Below are 15,801 nucleotides of genomic sequence, written 5' to 3' on the forward strand. Positions count from 1 at the left end.
AACCAAAGTTTCCCTCATCTCAGTATTGACTAACTCAGGAGTTTCACCTCATCTCTGAAACAGGCCCCCGTCCCATGTACAGTATCCATAGGGTTGTTTCTTTTTGTTTGCATTCTTGCCTTAGGATATGACATTTAAAATAAGTGAGATCAGAGTGTTAAAGCACCTTCATGAAAAAGTGGTAGTTTGTCACATGTAAACGGTATACCAGTTTATTTTTATAACATATTGTCCTAATTGTTTCCAGCATGTTCAGAAGCTGTTCACAGACTGGAGGTCTTAAGTGAAAACCTGAATGGGAAAATAGAATAATTATAACACCTGAAAGGGTAAAGAAAAAAGTGAAATTATAGTCAGGTGCATCAATGTGCAAAGAAAAGCAAAATAACAAGTTAAAACTGAATCAGAATCAAGGTACAGGTTCAAAGAGCTACTGTTTTATTTAAATAGGTTCATTTCCAGGTGTTTTTGTTTTTTCTTTCTTCACATTTACACTGTATACATGCGTTTGATGCTGTTAGCAGTTCCAACTGAATCAGGGAAGTAACTAAGCAGTCTACTCAAAAAATAATATTAAGTCATACAGGTATTTTTAGCCCAATAATGTCATACAGGAACATCATCAATCCTCTTATATTGCAAACAAATATAATAATTAGAATAATACAATATTCTTGAACCAATCCACAATGCTACAAAATCATGTTAGGAATTGCACTTCATGAAAATAAATCATGTAACAAAAGGTTTTACAAAGACTCAGACAGCCTGTGTATGTCAGTGAACTTATAAAAACACTGACATCTAACAAAACCATTCCAGAAAAAATCATGTGTAGCCTTGTTGGTTAACCTCCGAGGCAAATGAAGGAGGATTTCATTTCAATTAAAAGCTGATTTTGAAGTTTTTGTTTTGCAGGATCACTTCTGTTCTCGGGAAAAGACAAACTCCCTTTAAAGATGACAAAGGTCACCTTAATAGTGCAAAAGTATTCTGGTAGAAAATCCATGCAGAGTGTATTCACTTCCAGATGAGCCTTGTGCTTACAACAGCAACAATAGCACTGCAGGTGCAGCGTGGAGGGACAATGGCTCAGGGACCTCTCCATCAGACTCAACAGAACATAAAAATAGTACCAGGATGGACTTACAAAGTGAAACAGCGTCCGTAGGGACCGACATGGATGAGATGGGAGCGTTCCCCACATTATCGCAGACGCATGGCCAGGCCTAAAATGACATCACCCCAAACAGAAGCCTGGCAGCAAATAAAACATCGCCGCCAACGTGAGCTGTAAACATCAGGGTTGTGTTGGTCCCCTTTAGAACCAAGGGAAGCTTTAACAAGTTCAGAGGGAGACGCCTGTTCTTAAGACACATAGGGGACAGCCTCTAAAAGGCTGCTGGAAGGCATTGTCGTGACTGCCTGCTGGGTGGAAGGGGGGGGGGGGGCCCAGGCAGAGTCACAAACACCAAATTAAAACATTGTTCGGAGACAGCACGGAGCAATTGAGAATAAAAAGCACACTGCATCACTCAGACCCTCACTGTCAAATGTACAAAGAGTCAAACATTAAAAATCCTATGGATCCCTATATTTATTGTATATATCAATACACAACATGTAGTAGCTTATGATTTGTGACTGTAGCAGCACCTTCAGTTTATTTCCGACAGGAATCGCCAGTGAATAATTAAAACATAAATATGTTTGAACACAGGGTGTGTGAATGGAGAGTGAGGAGGAGAGCAAAGCTGTGGCGGAGCTAGTGGAATTTCTCATACAGTACAAAGTATAAAAATATATAATATATATTTTAAAACAACATATTGACCTACGTTTCAAAATTTGCCTATAAAATTCAGAGTATTTACACCAGCATCATTAGTTGTATTTATTCCATGACTCACACGTGTGATTCTGAATGGGAGGAACTTTGACCGAGAGAATAAAAGACAAGTGAGAATGTGCAGAAGGACGAGAGGAGAAACTCAACTGGAGATGAGGGTCGAAGCCCTGAGGCGAGCGACGGGTTGTTCTTTCTGACTCAACACACGCACACCGTGGACTTATTGTGCCGCTGCAGGATGGTGGACACGTTAGCAGACTCCTTCTGTTTCTTCTCTGCGTTGTGTTGGACCAGTGGCGGCCTCTCGGCGGTCCTGCACCGAGCTCTCTTAGCCGCTCGGCCCGGCGACGGAGATCCGCCAGTAGTTCGTTTGCTCTTGGGGGTCCTGCTGCCGAGTGTCCTGCTGGTCGGACTGGACTGACCGGGCAGCTCAGAGCTGCTGTTTGGACACAGCGGACTCAGAGCGAATGGATCAGCGAGGTTCTTGCGGTACAGCCTGTTGCTTTCAGACAGGCCATCCTGTCGCTCCAGGGCAGGAAGGAGCTCACATGTGGCCAGAGTTTCCTCTTCTGGAGAGTGCTGTGGAAGAACGGGGTAAAAAGTCATGCCCACGGATTTAAAAATACTCTCCTATGAACACACAAATCATATGAAGGCGTTAGAGGAGGACAGTCCATCTCAGCCTCACTGCGTGCTCACCTGAAGGAGAGGAGTGTCGGCACGTGACAAAGGGGTGGAAGGACACTGGGACACCTTGGATAAGTCCAGCAGCACCTCCTCATCGTTCAGGGTGTCCTGGATTACCCCGGGCTCTTGCAGGGCGATCACAATGGCGCTGGTGTTGTCAGCACGCAACATCCGCTGGCGCCACCGCAGCAGGGCGTGACTGACCAGCTGCCGAGCGTTCGACACCCCACACGGTGCCTGTAGGTTAAAACGAGAGGGTGAGAATCAAAAACAATAGCTCACGGGTTTCTCTGAGCTTTACTCACCATTGTCTCATCATTGTTCTGACACATGGAGATGGCCTCCTGAGGTGGCACCATGTTCCACAGACCGTCGCTTCCCAGGACGATGTAGCGGTGTTTCTTAGGGTCGAGAGTTACTACGCTAGTGTCCGGCTCGGGAGAAACGACAAACTCCCCGCTGTAGAAGTCATAGCTCCAAAGATCTCCTGTTTTAGAGAAAACGCGAGTAATAATCACAGTCCATGTGGGCGAGTGATGAAATGACACAATATTGAATTAAATGTTATTCAAAACATCGTTTAGTCCCAATAATTCAACAATTGGGGCTGAAATGTTACTGTGACTGATTTCTTTTTCTACCTAGCGCCCGGGCTACTGCCAAGAACGGGATCTGGTCGATGACGGTGCTCCGGCGGACGGGACCGTTGTGACTGAGTCTCGGCCTCTTCCACACAACACGGTTCACTCCAGATTTCTTGATTACACTGCAGACAGACGGTAGCAAAGACAGAGGGCACTATTTAATCAGAATATGGTAGTTATCACAGAGCACAGGGTGTGCCTTTTCTTCAACACGCTCGGTGGATGAGTTGGCATAAAAAATGAAATTAAAAATAGCCAGTGAAGGCAACATTCTGTTAAATACACATACTTGTTTAGTTACAAAGACACTGTCCTCTTGACATAACGGTCTGCTTTTAAATTAGCCATTAAAAGTGGGGGAATTTACTGTGACGTGAGCAGAATTTTGTGTTGCTGTCTCGCCAATCGATCAGTCTTTATTTATATACCGCCTGTTGCAATCAAAATTGTTTCTAGGCGCTTTCCAGAATCCCAGCGCCTGACCCCCAACAAGCAACAGTGGCAAGGAAAAACTCCCCTTTAACAGGAAGAAACCTTGAGCAGGACCAGGCTCATATGGGGGGACCCTCCTGCTGATGGGGGGGGCTGGGTAGAGAGGGAGGAGAGGTAGAGGAGAGAATAGGCAGAGATCAGGGAAATACATTAATTATAACAAGCTGAGTGAGAAACATATCACTACCACATCTTATAAGCAGAGAGACAAACGACTGTGTGACAGATACTATCACCCAAAGTAGAACCTCTTTTGTATTGTATCCTTGTTGATAAGGGAAGTTGTGGGGGTACTGGGCCAGGTCTTACCTCCCTCCCAAACCTTCAATACGCTCCCTCTCTCTAGGTAGTTCTGGTTTGTGGTCTTGTGTGACTTCCACAGCTCTGATGAATGGGAGCGAAGGGTCATCCTGGACCCCCAGAACCACAGCAGAGTCCCCGACGTGGGCCACGTACATGCGATTTCCTCTGATTACCACAATGCTGGCTGTGGTGCCCGATGTGCTCGGAAGGCCTGTGAGAGTCTTTGGCCACTCAGCTAAAAAGAGTAAATCATCGTGTGTTAATAAATATAGGGCGAGCACAACGCAAAAAAAGCTGGTTGTGTATTCTTTAGTGGATGGTACTGCAATAAAAAATAAAGAATCAGATTAGTTTTATCTGTTGCTGGTCCCTCTGGTGTGCTGAACCCAGCGCCACCACACCGTTTGTGTTGCAGCACGTCTTCCTTACGCACTCCAAACCAGACATGCGCTTTACGCACGCACAACAGCTGACATGTCCGGACATATTCAAGAAGACACCTGAGCAGACTATCTGTGTCTGTGGGTACAAACACCTGGATTCTGACACAATGACAATGAAATCAATACCAGATTAGACTACAGTAAGTCCCAAGACAATATGACATTAAAAGGATTCTGTGTCCACTAAAATGCGATTTGATAAGGATGATTACTGATATTCCCTTTGTTCCATTTGGATGCCTGAACTATGAACTGCCTGAGAACGTCAGGATTAAAGCAACCAACTACTTACAATAGTAATGTTTAACGTTTAGATGGAGAAACGTTGCTAAACACTTGGGATTTATTTGTCCCAACGTTGCTGTAATGAGATGAAAACGTGTGACCGTTGACATTGGTCTAAAAAATGCATGATTTAATCTACAGGTTCTAGTAGCGTTCTATGGTACTCGACGTGTGTCGGTGACATTTGTCTTCAGTCAGTAGTTGGTGTGTCTGTAAACTTACGGAGCTTCTTCCACATGGCATGGTGACAGGCTACAAATCCTTTGCGCAGAGCCGAGCAGACCTCCTGATCATAGTCGGACCAGAAGCCCCGCTGCTTCTTCACAAACTCCCACAAATAGTCCCGTGCAAACTGTGCAGCCTCACGGCCCCCGTGTCCGTCAAACACGGCGAAGAACGCCACCGACCGGCGGGAGCGACCGGCGGGGCTGGGCTGAACACCCGGCGGGCTTTGACCTCCACATACAACGGTTTCCACTGTACTATCTGCATTTTCCATTCGCGCAGTTTCACATAGTGCATTCGACACCAGCGAGGATCCTTCAGTTCCAGTCTGCCCATCGTGCTCGTCCTCAGTCACAGAACTGGTCGTACCCTCTTCCCGACGGCGATCCTCCGGCTCCTCCGACATCGGCTCGTCCTCTCCCGGCTCGGGTTCCACGACGACCTCGGTCACATCTTCCATGTATTTCCTCCCCCCTTGGTCAGTGAAAACGCTCACCCGCGCCACTATTGTGTTTTCCATTTTTTCCAGAAATAATCCTCACCCTAAGATTTCAATATTATTATTATATATTTACAGGACAGCAAAAATGAATTAACGCAACGTCCTGCCTTTGTTTATGTTGGAGCTTATTAGGCATGCTCGGGCGTGGTGACGTCACAGGGCAGTCTTCTTCTGGCACCTTAAATATGGCTGCACAATTGGAGCTGTTGCCCCCTATAGGTCGAACACCCGAATTACCGTTTTAACGCGTGAATCGTATTCACGTTTTTAGGTCGGATGTGTTCGGGGTAAGTCGACTTCTATCAGTCCTGGACTCGTCTGCAGAAGCTGCGGAGAAACACAAAGTGTGTCCAGTTTGGAACCTGCGAGGCTATATGAGCAAAAACAAACGAACAGTATCGACAGAATGCTGCAAATGTTCCAAAGTCGTTAAAGGCCGTTATCTGCACACACCACATGGAGAAAACGTTTATCGGCGTGCGTTTAAAACAGTTATTTTTATTTTTTTAATTTAGTTATTATTTTTGTTCGGCGATGGAGCGGCCGCCATGACGTCAGCGCGTCAGCAGGCGAACGCGCGTCAAGACGGGGCCACGGAACTGGTGTGTTGATGAATAACTGGCGAGGAAGGCGAAAAATGGAAGCTACCGTAGGCTTTTAGGGGCGCCCGGGACATTTGGTGGCCTCGCTACGAAGTGAGTCGAATGTTATACGAGGTCTCGCCGTGGAAGCGTTTTCGTCGCGGCGAGGGAGCGAATGTAGGGAGAGTCGGGGAGGTTTGGAGCTGCTGGGGATTTTTTGGAGAGGGAAAACAACATGGCTGCTATGGAGCTCGAATGGATCCCAGAGACGCTGTACAACACCGCTATCTCGGCTGTGGTGGACAACTACAGCCGATCAAGAAGGGACATACGCTCGCTCCCGGAAAACATACAGTTCGATGTCTATTATAAGGTAAGATTGGGAGGTTAAAACGCCTCGGCTTTAACTGACAGCAGAGAAACTGCACGGTTTCTGCGGTGGCTAATGCTGCTGCTAAGTCAATTAGGAGAATCATTTGGTGGGTGCCAGCTCGGTTCCGGTCCGGACAGCGGGTCGTTGGTGGAGACGGAGGCGGGATGGCGGTGATCAACAGGGGCGCTCGGACGAGCGAGTGATCCGTGGCCCTAATCCACCTCAGCTCGGCTCCGACTGCTTTTGTCAGCGGTGCCTTCGGATGATTATGCAGATCATTCGCAACCTAATCGAATTATTGAGCGGAGCATGTGCCGGTGCCAGTCACATGAGCGCGAGTTAAAGGGTTGATTAAAGTGTTGCGAGAGTCCAGTGAAACAATGGTGCGTTTGGTTTCTGATTTTAGTTGCGAGAACACACAAAACGTGATAGAGATATTGAAATGGGAACAACCAAGATGGGGTAGAGGTGATTTTAGGAGTCTCAAGGTCCAAACGGCTACCGACACAGTGCTGAGTGGGTTTTACTCTGTCTTTAGGTCGACAAATATCTGAAGCCAAACACAGACTTTTCCAAAGTCACCCAGTGGAAAATCTAAAAGGAGAACTTTGGACTTCTACCTTTGGAGAATCTCAGAGAACGGAGGATGGGCCTGTTTTGTTACTGCAGCCAGCCACCAGGGGGGGGTCCGCTGCCTCGTGACTTTCCTGTTTCTGACCATCGACCCGACACACGATCAGTGCCGGGTTGCTTTTTACAGCCGTTCTAGGTCATTTTCTAGGAGTCTTGTATTGACTTCACACAGCCAACACAGAGGAGACCTGGGCAGGATCCCAATTTTCCTTTTTACCCCCTCCCCTCCGTCCACCCCCTCCCTCTCAAGATGGAAGGGCAAGTGCAAGTGGAAGGGGTGAAAACGTTGCCTTTCGCAGCGGGACGCCACTTGACTTGCTACACCAGCACAAGCGATGATCGGTCAAAACGCCGTCATTAGTGATGGTTGCCGTGGTTCTGGTGTCATCTCTGAGCCCGTCCAGCACGTTGTTGTGAAGTACCTTTACAGTGAACTTGTTGTAGTTATTATGAGCCACGGGTGCATTAAACTGGCACAGCTGACAATTCTAAACTGCATATGGCTGCATATTTACGATTTATCAATCAGTAATGATGCTTAATTGCATTTACGTGCTCCCTGAGGCAGATCTTGGAAAGAGCCGTATCGTGAATAAGGTTGATTCAAGCTACCCCCACTGAGGGTCAGAATTGGGAGATGTGTCATGAGACCCAGACAGACGGGTGTTGGAACGCCGATATAAGGTCCCGCTGCTGTTGTTGCAACTATTTATGATGCTGGAATGCAAAGTTTTACAGACATTTCCTGGCCAGGCGAGTTACTCTTTGGCTCGTAGTTCCCACATTGATGTTGCGTCTGTAAACGGAGCCGATCCGAAGTCACCGGAGAGGGGTGTGATGCGGAGATGCTGCGGAACAGGCTGAACCTGCACGTTCGAAGGAAACCGGATGTTATCAGTCAATCTCTGCAGCCCAGTTTCACTCCACATGCTGGTCGCCATCATTTCCACCAGCGTGGAAAGAGCTCGTCCGAAGCAAGGGGCTTCGTTCAGGCAGGAAATGAACGGCTGCGCGAGAGGGAGGGAGAAACGCGCGTTATTAATCGGGGAAAATGGGAACCTTGTGATTCGTGCTTTTGTGTCACGCAGCGGAACAGCTGGAGCGCGACACCGTTCATTTGCCCCATTGAGCCCTGCGGGGTGGCTGCAGGCTCGCCGTTACATCACGACCAAAACTGCGCGTGGCGGCTGTCTGTCGCGGTTGCCGTCACACGTCGGTCTTTGAGGCCGTAGACTCCATCACCCATATAAAAAATCTTCCAGCTCGGTGCGTTTTGATGACGGACCAGACATCAGCAGATTTTTGGGGGTTTTGTTTGAGCGGCGGGCCGTTGTCACCTCGTCCCTCTGTCCTAAACCCCGCAGGAGAATTGAACGGCGACTCCACTAAAGCTGTTGTGTCGTCAGTGTCTCCGTCTTCACCTCGCCTCTTCTCCTGTCTTTTCTCGCTCAGCTTTACCAGCAGGGCCGGCTCTGCCAACTGGGGGGGGAGTTCTGCGAGCTGGAGGTGTTCGCTAAAGTGCTGCGGGCTTCGGACAAACGGTAAGAGCGTGACTAAGGTCAGGTCCACGCCGGATATCGCTCGTTCTCGTTCTGGGCTCCAGCCTCTGACCTGTTCCCCCCCCTCTGCAGACACCTCTTGCACCACTGTTTCCAGGCCCTAATGGACCACGGTGTGAAGGTGGCTTCTGTCCTGGCGAACTCCTTCAGCCGCCGCTGCTCCTACATTTCCGAATCCGACGCCCACGTCAAAGAGAAGGCGATCCAGTTCGGCTTCGTGCTCGGTAAATCAGATGGCGGCCTAAGGTTTCCCGCCGGTACCGACAGAGCGGTCGAAGCCTCTCCGCCAGGTCGTAGTTTGAGCTGCGACTTCACTGGTTTGGAGAGCGCTGCCATTGCTCTGCTCGCCAGTTGCCATGGCGATACTGATGTCTTTTCGTCCTAGGTGGCTTCTTGTCTGACGCGGGCTGGTACGGAGACGCAGAGAAGGTGTTTCTGTCGTGCCTGCAGCTCTGCACGCTCCACAGTGAGATCCTCCACTGCTTCCGGGCGGTGGAATGTTGCGTCAGGTCAGCTTGGCTACATTTATTCACGGCTGTTGACATCTGCGTCCCGGAAATAAATTCCAAAGCCACTCAGCTTTGGGGGTTGTTTTTTTTCCCCCCTCCTTTGCTTCCACAGGCTGCTTCATGTCCGCAACGGTAACTGTAAGTACCACCTGGGGGAGGAGACCTTCAAGCTTGCTCAGTCGTACATGGAGAAACTAGCCAAACACGGCCACCAGGCCAACAAGGCTGCCCTGTATGGCGAGCTGTGTGCCTTGCTCTTCGCCAAAAGCCACTACGATGAGGTGCGCAATGGTTTGTTTATTACGGGTTTAAAATAAAAAGCTTGGGATTCCAGGCTTGAATGAATCTTCCCGCTTTTCCAGGCATACAGGTGGTGCATAGAAGCTATGAAGGAAATTACTCCTGGGCTGCCCGTCAAAGTAGTCGTAGATGTCCTCCGGCAGGCCTCCAAGGTTCACACACTTCCTAATGTCTCTCAAAGCTCGGATCGAGATTGTTTGTGGGCACGCCGCTGCCGGGCGGTGATGTTTGACGCGTGTTTGTGCTGCAGGCCTGCGTCGTGAAGCGGGAGTTCAGGAAAGCGGAGCAGCTGATTAAACACGCGGTGTTTCTAGCGAGGTAACCTGCTGTGGTGGGGTTTATCCCCTTTTGTTATCAGGCCTTGCCACGGATGTTTTGTCTCTTCCAGGGAACATTTTGGACACAAGCATCCCAAGTACTCCGACACCCTGCTAGACTACGGATTTTACTTATTAAACGTAGACAACATATGCCAATCGGTCGCTATTTACCAGGTAAACACGAGCGCCGCTGGTAATAAAGGCGAGCAGGTGACCAGGGTGCGCTCAAGCTCCCTCCTTTCTGTGCCACTGCAGACGGCGTTGGACATCCGACAGTCCGTGTTCGGGGGGAAAAACATCCACGTCGCCACCGCCCACGAGGACCTGGCCTACTCTTCCTACGTGCACCAGTACAGCTCTGGGAAATTCGACAACGCGCTGTGAGTACAACCAAATCACCGAGGCGGGGCCATGTGGTGCGCGCTCGTTCACAACACGCGCGACGTGCTAGCTGAGTTCTACGATCATTTCGAGCCGTGTGCTAAAGCGCAGCGCCTCTCTGGGCTGTTGTTTGTTCTCCAGATTCCACGCAGAACGTGCCATAGACATCATCACTCACATTCTGCCTGAGGACCATCTGCTGCTGGCCTCCTCCAAGAGAGTCAAAGGTACGTTTCCAGGAAAGGTGCGGGCTTCTGCCAGGCGGAAGATTCCAGGACGTCTGGAGCCTCTTTTAGAACGTTTTCCTTTTGGCTGGCCAATCTTGGCCCCCGGGCTTACGTGTCTGCCGTGCGCTCTTCAGCTCTCATCCTGGAGGAAATCGCCATCGACTGCCACAACAAGGAGACAGAAGAGCGTCTACTTCAGGAGGCGCACGACCTCCATCTCTCCTCTCTGCAGCTGGCAAAAAAGGCCTTTGGGGAGTTCAACGTCCAGACAGCCAAACACTATGGCAACCTAGGACGCCTGTATCAGTCCATGAGGAAGTTCAAGGTGCGCTACTTTGCTCCTTTGAGTTCACCGGCGTTGGTCCGTTGAATCGAATGAATATATTCTGGTTTTCCCGGCCACCAGGAGGCGGAGGAGATGCACATTAAAGCCATCCAGATTAAGGAGCAGCTGCTGGGCCACGAAGACTACGAGGTGGCCCTGTCTGTGGGTCACCTGGCGTCCCTCTATAACTACGACATGAACCAGTACGAAGACGCAGAGAGGCTCTACCTGCGCTCCATCGCTATCGGTCAGGGTCGGGGGCGGGTCGGGGGGGGGGCGACTTGTCTGTTTCTGCTCTACTGAGATTGTGGGGAAACTGGAGATTGGTTGAAGTGTTAATCGTGCTGGTTTCCCCACAGGTAAGAAGCTCTTCGGAGAGGGCTACAGCGGGCTGGAGTACGACTACAGGGGCCTGATCAAGCTCTACAACTCGGTGGGAAATTACGAGAAGGTGTTTGAGTACCACAACGTTCTGTCCAACTGGAACCGGCTGAGGGACCGGCAATTTGCCGTGGCGGACGCCCTGGAGGACGTCAACACCACCCCCCAGAAGACCCAGGAGGTGGTGCAAGCCTTTCTATTGGCGCAGAGTCTGGGCCCCACCCGTCCGTGTCTTGGCTAATTTTTATTTTATCCGTTTTTGGTTGTTTTGGTTTTTTTTTTTTAATGAGGGAAAGTAAAACAAAGACACGGAGGTTTTCGCCTGGTCCGGACACACGGAGGCCCCGGATGTGACGTTTCAGTTGCTCACAGTTTATTAGTGATACGTGTTTTAAATTCAGGCGTCACCACAAAATCAGTCGGCTTTACGGTCACTGCAGCTGCCAGTACACACACACACCACACACACACACACAGCAGATGTAGACAGGATCTATCAGACCTCAACAGGAGCCACCAACACGCATCTTCAGACGGGAGAGTGGATGTTTGCTTTTCTCCGGGACAAACGGGACGACAAACGACCTTCTATCCTGTGTCATTCGCCTTCTACTGTTCAGTTTAGGAATATCTTCTTCATTTTTTTTTTTTTTGCTTTTATATTTAAAGCGGTGTAGCGCTGAAGGGACTCGACGGCATCTGGATCACACAAACACGTCTGTGAAATCCTCCCGCACCCACCCCCACGGCCCCGACACCGGAGGACGGGTGGGAAAAGTTGGATATTTTTGACACTTGTACAATAAAATACTGCTGCAGATTGTACTCCTAAAGTTTATGTCAAAGACCTGTTTTTATTAGCCAGGAAATGAAAGTGAAGAACAGGAGAACTGAGATCACGGGAGGGCGCTGACCCAGTGGGTATATTTTTTTATACGCATTTCCGATGTGGTCATTGTCCGGTTTAGTTCTCGCCCCATCAGAACGCCAAACGTATGTTTTTTTTGTGTTTTTCTTCCCGGGGGATTGAAGGAAAACCTCTGTTAGACAAAAAGGCTGCGGCTGACCTTGGAAGAGGAGGACGCTGCACGTGTGTGTGTGTGAGTGTGTGTGTGAGCACACAGGTGAATATCTGGGTGCTCCACTGATTATCAGCCTTACACCCCCTCACAGCGATCGCACAGACCTGTGAGTCTTAAGTGCTTAAAACAGACGATACCCTTAAGGCCACTGGAACAGGCACCTGTGTGTGTGTGTGTGTGTGGTGTGTGTGTGTGTGTGTGGCTGCCGCCCTCCTCTGGCCTCTTGGTTCCACTGTTCTGTGTTTATACGTCTCCCATCGGTTACTTTCACTACAGGGCTGGAAACATCCCTTCACACACACGTTCTGGCCGTCAGGTGTCGCCCACGCGAGAGGTCAGGGGTCGTTTGGAAAGCTCACCAGTATTAAGATGACATTTCAGAGGGAATTCTGATGAACCATGTCCAAGAATGTTTCGTCAACATGAAGGCGGAATTCCGTGTAGATGAGTGAATGTGAAGATTTGTGGAGCGCCGACGGGTTTTCGAGAGCGTCCGCTCTCGGCTTTTTCTGTGAGCAGCCGGCTGATTGTTGTTTTTGTTTCTTTAGACGTTGAGCTGCCGAGTTTTGATTTGGAATATCATGTTCCAAGAGATTAACAGAGCTGGACGTCGGCCTTTGCAGCGCCGTCTGTTTTAGCACAGGTTTTTCCGACAGTAGAAATAGGGAAAGGTACCGGGCTAAGATTCCACATTGCTCCTCCAGGTTCTGATGCCTCACCAGTTGGGGGCGCTCTCTAAACCTGCTGAAATCAAATATATTCCCCAACTCCTAGGCTGTTTCCGAAACCACACAGTTGTCCACACATTCGGACAACAGCTTTGACGCTTTAGTATGAAATGTTAAACAATAAATTTGTAAGTCATCTCTCCTCGTTTACCCGCCATTGATTGTCACATGATACCGGAAAGGCTGATGGGACATATTTTCCGAGTTAGGGTGCATGGGTTGTACGCTACTTTTGGCAGTGCATTGTGGGATACATTGAGCGCACTACATAGGGTCCAGCGATGCTCGCTAACATTTCGGACACCATTTCAAAATGGCGTCCACACTATTGAGGGCACGATGTAGGGTACAGGGGGTGGTTTCAGAAACAGTTTAATTTGTAGGTGAAGCTCATTTGTAGCTCTGTAGAAGGAAACCCGATGGGGTTTGTCTGAAATGTTCCTATTTCCAGGATGACCCCCCCCCACCACCACCACCAAGCAATTGTGATGCCTTCAGGACCCGCCTCACCATTTCTCTTTTGGACCGAGAGAAGCTCCGGCTGAGGAATGAGACGCTCTTCCTCGGGGCTTCCTCAGCCTCCCCCATCCTGAAAATCACCGGACTGCACTGGACCCCCCCCCCCCCCAACACACAAAAGTGGGATGAATGTTACAGTTGAGAGTTTGGATCCGGAACCACTTCCTGCTAAGTGAGAAACTGAACTTTTAACAAACCCTTTTGGCATCAGATTCTCCGTCGTTAACTTCTGCTGTGGATTTCTTCTCTGTTCTCCAGTGAAAATGAATAAAAATAAGGGGCTTGTTCAGCTAAAGCTGGTCTGACGGAACAGATTTAAGGTTTATGGTGCTTTCCTCCACAGAAACGGGCTCAGCTGACAGAATGTAAAAGTTCGAGCTGAAGCTCGCCGGGAAATACGGACTAAAACGTTTTAGATATATTTGATCGTGATTTTTTTTCTCTCCCCCCACTAAATGTGATGAGGGGGCGTTTCACCATCGTCCTGTTATTGCTTCACCGATAGCTAAGGAAAAAAAAGTTGTATCGCCACGTTATACTCGTGTGTTCACACATTAAAGGAACAGTGCACACAAAAAATTAAAAATATTTGTCTTTAACTGCTGTTGTGTGATGTGAATTAAAGGAACATTTGGGAGTTTTTTGACATTTACTTAACCAAAGTGTATATAATTACAATTCTTTGCTGATAATTGATGGTTTTTGCTATTGTTAGGTCCAATATTTGGTATTTTTTGACACAGCTTCAATTAAAAACAATATTTTCCGTCTAGAATATAGTGAGGCACGCAATTATAAAAACAAATTTAAGAATAATTAAAATATCTGGTTCGCAGATGAAGGAAATACTACGAAATACTTAGAAATGAACCGTGCCGATTGTTTATTGACATTTTCATTAAAAGAACTGTTACACAGCGTGACTCATAACTGAAATGTACAAATTTATAAATTACCTCTTAAAAGTAAAAGGAAATTTGACCAGCTACGAATCACTTCTTCTTCTTCTTGCTGGTGGTGTTCCTGCGCTCGGAGTTGTAGGTGGATGAGAAGAGCATGGTGAGGAGCAGCAGCAGCGGCACCAGCAGATACGGGACGTATATGGAGAAGAGCAGCCAGCGCTCCCGCGGCGTCTGAGGACCCGCCAGCGGCTTCCCGGGAAACTGATGGAAAAGGATGTGACTCAAGATGGGGAGCAGCGTGGTGGCAACATGGGCCGCGTACAGCATGGCGGGAGTCCGGATCCACCGACAGCCGCCTGAGGGGTAAAGAAAAGTAGAATTACACTTTGTGATTTTGCTATAATAGCTAACTGCCACTATTGCTATTCTCCAGACAGGTAAAGGTATAAAACTAACGAAACGAAGCTAATTTCTATCGTGTGATGATAAAAGGTATAAAATGTGGGCCTTAAGTTTAGCGAGTAGTGGAGAAACGTGTTATTGTTAATGTTGCATCCGACCTTTAAAGAGGATTCATTTAATATATTAAAAAACAACAAATATATATAAACGCATAAATATCTGTAATGACAAACAGTGTCCAGCAGATGTCAGTGTTTAGCGCGAGATGGTTCCGACAACCGGGCCCAATCCACGTTGCTTTATCTGCACAGTGTTCAGTTTTTAAAAAAGACCCGTGCATGACAGCCGAAGCCATCAAGAAAGTCCAGGTTCACCCACCTTTCAGGAAGGCGTAAGCTGCAACGGGGAAGAAGGGCAGCTGAATCAGGGCCTCGCAGAAAATGAAGGACTTGAACCACTCCGGCGGGTCCACCACCATCGGGTCTTTGAACTCGTCAGAGTACCACCTGAGGACATCTTTCAGCTGCAGACAGGTAAAACAGTCATAAAAGTGTGACGGGGAGCATGGGGGGGGTTATTGTGCAGGTAAGTGACGCTCACCTGCTGAGGATACACGTGCTGTGGCAACAGAGCTTGTAAATCGATAAATAAAGTGATCGGAATGTGAGAGGCAAAGTAGAGAAAAAAGAGGATTTCTAGCACGCGCAGGATCATTGTGATCAGAGATCGAAGGCAACTCCAAAAGACTCGACTGAGGAGCTTCAAAGTTCACCACGTAGCCGTGCTGGACGCCTCACGCGCTCCGCGCACCAGGAAGAATCCCATTGGCTCGCGGAGGCAGCTGGGGGCGTTTCCGGTGGCCTCATTCCACGCAGGGAAAATGCTACTTTAGGTGCTGCTCTAAAATGTCGGAATTTTATCAATACAAATATTACGTCAGCTAAAATGTAACTGACGTAATATTTTTATGACTAAATGATATTAAATGATATTAAACTATGAGAATTCGTTGGCAGCTAGTTTTTTTATAGTAATGTTATGGTAACATTAGTATTATTTTACATTTACACAAAACAAAGGAGCTTAATGGATGCTTAGCTGGGTAGTTTAAATATGGTAGTATCTGCACTCCTAATTAAAAAATTATAA

At 48.3% G+C, this 15,801-nt stretch overlaps 3 protein-coding genes across 3 annotated transcripts; 1 reads left to right on the forward strand and 2 right to left on the reverse strand.

The window, feature by feature from the left end:
- Positions 1 to 415: 415 nt before the first annotated feature.
- LOC130535156 (protein phosphatase 1D-like) lies at positions 416 to 5,874 on the reverse strand. Its single transcript, XM_057050054.1, has 6 exons — positions 4,926 to 5,874; positions 3,982 to 4,210; positions 3,178 to 3,302; positions 2,842 to 3,023; positions 2,549 to 2,773; positions 416 to 2,428 (listed from the first exon to the last, which is right to left on the reverse strand). Exons 1-6 carry the CDS (start codon positions 5,446 to 5,448, stop codon positions 2,048 to 2,050), a joined length of 1,665 nt encoding a protein of 554 aa, XP_056906034.1. The 5' UTR covers positions 5,449 to 5,874; the 3' UTR covers positions 416 to 2,047.
- Positions 5,875 to 5,971: 97 nt separating this feature from the next.
- On the forward strand, positions 5,972 to 13,947 carry appbp2 (amyloid beta precursor protein (cytoplasmic tail) binding protein 2). The gene is made up of 13 exons (XM_057050047.1): positions 5,972 to 6,384; positions 8,470 to 8,558; positions 8,649 to 8,800; positions 8,962 to 9,085; positions 9,198 to 9,366; positions 9,448 to 9,537; positions 9,636 to 9,703; positions 9,774 to 9,879; positions 9,961 to 10,085; positions 10,228 to 10,313; positions 10,448 to 10,638; positions 10,720 to 10,885; positions 10,998 to 13,947. The coding sequence occupies exons 1-13, from the start codon at positions 6,247 to 6,249 to the stop codon at positions 11,258 to 11,260; spliced, it is 1,767 nt and encodes a 588-aa protein (XP_056906027.1). The 5' UTR covers positions 5,972 to 6,246; the 3' UTR covers positions 11,261 to 13,947.
- A 257-nt stretch (positions 13,948 to 14,204) lies between these two features.
- Positions 14,205 to 15,687, reverse strand: tmem97 (transmembrane protein 97). Its single transcript, XM_057050088.1, has 3 exons — positions 15,253 to 15,687; positions 15,031 to 15,175; positions 14,205 to 14,606 (listed from the first exon to the last, which is right to left on the reverse strand). Exons 1-3 carry the CDS (start codon positions 15,364 to 15,366, stop codon positions 14,341 to 14,343), a joined length of 525 nt encoding a protein of 174 aa, XP_056906068.1. The 5' UTR covers positions 15,367 to 15,687; the 3' UTR covers positions 14,205 to 14,340.
- Between the last annotated feature and the right edge of the window lie 114 nt (positions 15,688 to 15,801).

The sequence above is a fragment of the Takifugu flavidus genome, chromosome 12 (assembly GCF_003711565.1).
Source record: "Takifugu flavidus isolate HTHZ2018 chromosome 12, ASM371156v2, whole genome shotgun sequence".
Classification (NCBI taxonomy): Eukaryota; Metazoa; Chordata; class Actinopteri; order Tetraodontiformes; family Tetraodontidae; genus Takifugu; species Takifugu flavidus.

What these genes read in the sequence shown, in the direction of transcription:
- LOC130535156 (XM_057050054.1), bottom strand. Translation starts at nt 5,448, where the DNA reads ATGGAAAACACAATAGTGGCGCGGGTGAGCGTTTTCACTGACCAAGGG. An exon ending in ATTGAAGGTTTGGGAGGGAG is followed by an intron (nt 3,303 to 3,981) that starts GTAAGACCTGGC and finishes GTCTGTCTGCAG; the next exon opens with TGTAATCAAGAAATCTGGAG. An exon ending in CCGACACTCCTCTCCTTCAG is followed by an intron (nt 2,429 to 2,548) that starts GTGAGCACGCAG and finishes GTTCTTCCACAG; the next exon opens with CACTCTCCAGAAGAGGAAAC.
- appbp2 (XM_057050047.1), top strand. Translation starts at nt 6,247, where the DNA reads ATGGCTGCTATGGAGCTCGAATGGATCCCAGAGACGCTGTACAACACC. An exon ending in GGGAAATTCGACAACGCGCT is followed by an intron (nt 10,086 to 10,227) that starts GTGAGTACAACC and finishes TTTGTTCTCCAG; the next exon opens with ATTCCACGCAGAACGTGCCA. An exon ending in CCTGCGCTCCATCGCTATCG is followed by an intron (nt 10,886 to 10,997) that starts GTCAGGGTCGGG and finishes GTTTCCCCACAG; the next exon opens with GTAAGAAGCTCTTCGGAGAG.
- tmem97 (XM_057050088.1), bottom strand. Translation starts at nt 15,366, where the DNA reads ATGATCCTGCGCGTGCTAGAAATCCTCTTTTTTCTCTACTTTGCCTCT. An exon ending in AGCACGTGTATCCTCAGCAG is followed by an intron (nt 15,176 to 15,252) that starts GTGAGCGTCACT and finishes ACCTGTCTGCAG; the next exon opens with CTGAAAGATGTCCTCAGGTG. An exon ending in AGCTTACGCCTTCCTGAAAG is followed by an intron (nt 14,607 to 15,030) that starts GTGGGTGAACCT and finishes TTTACCCCTCAG; the next exon opens with GCGGCTGTCGGTGGATCCGG.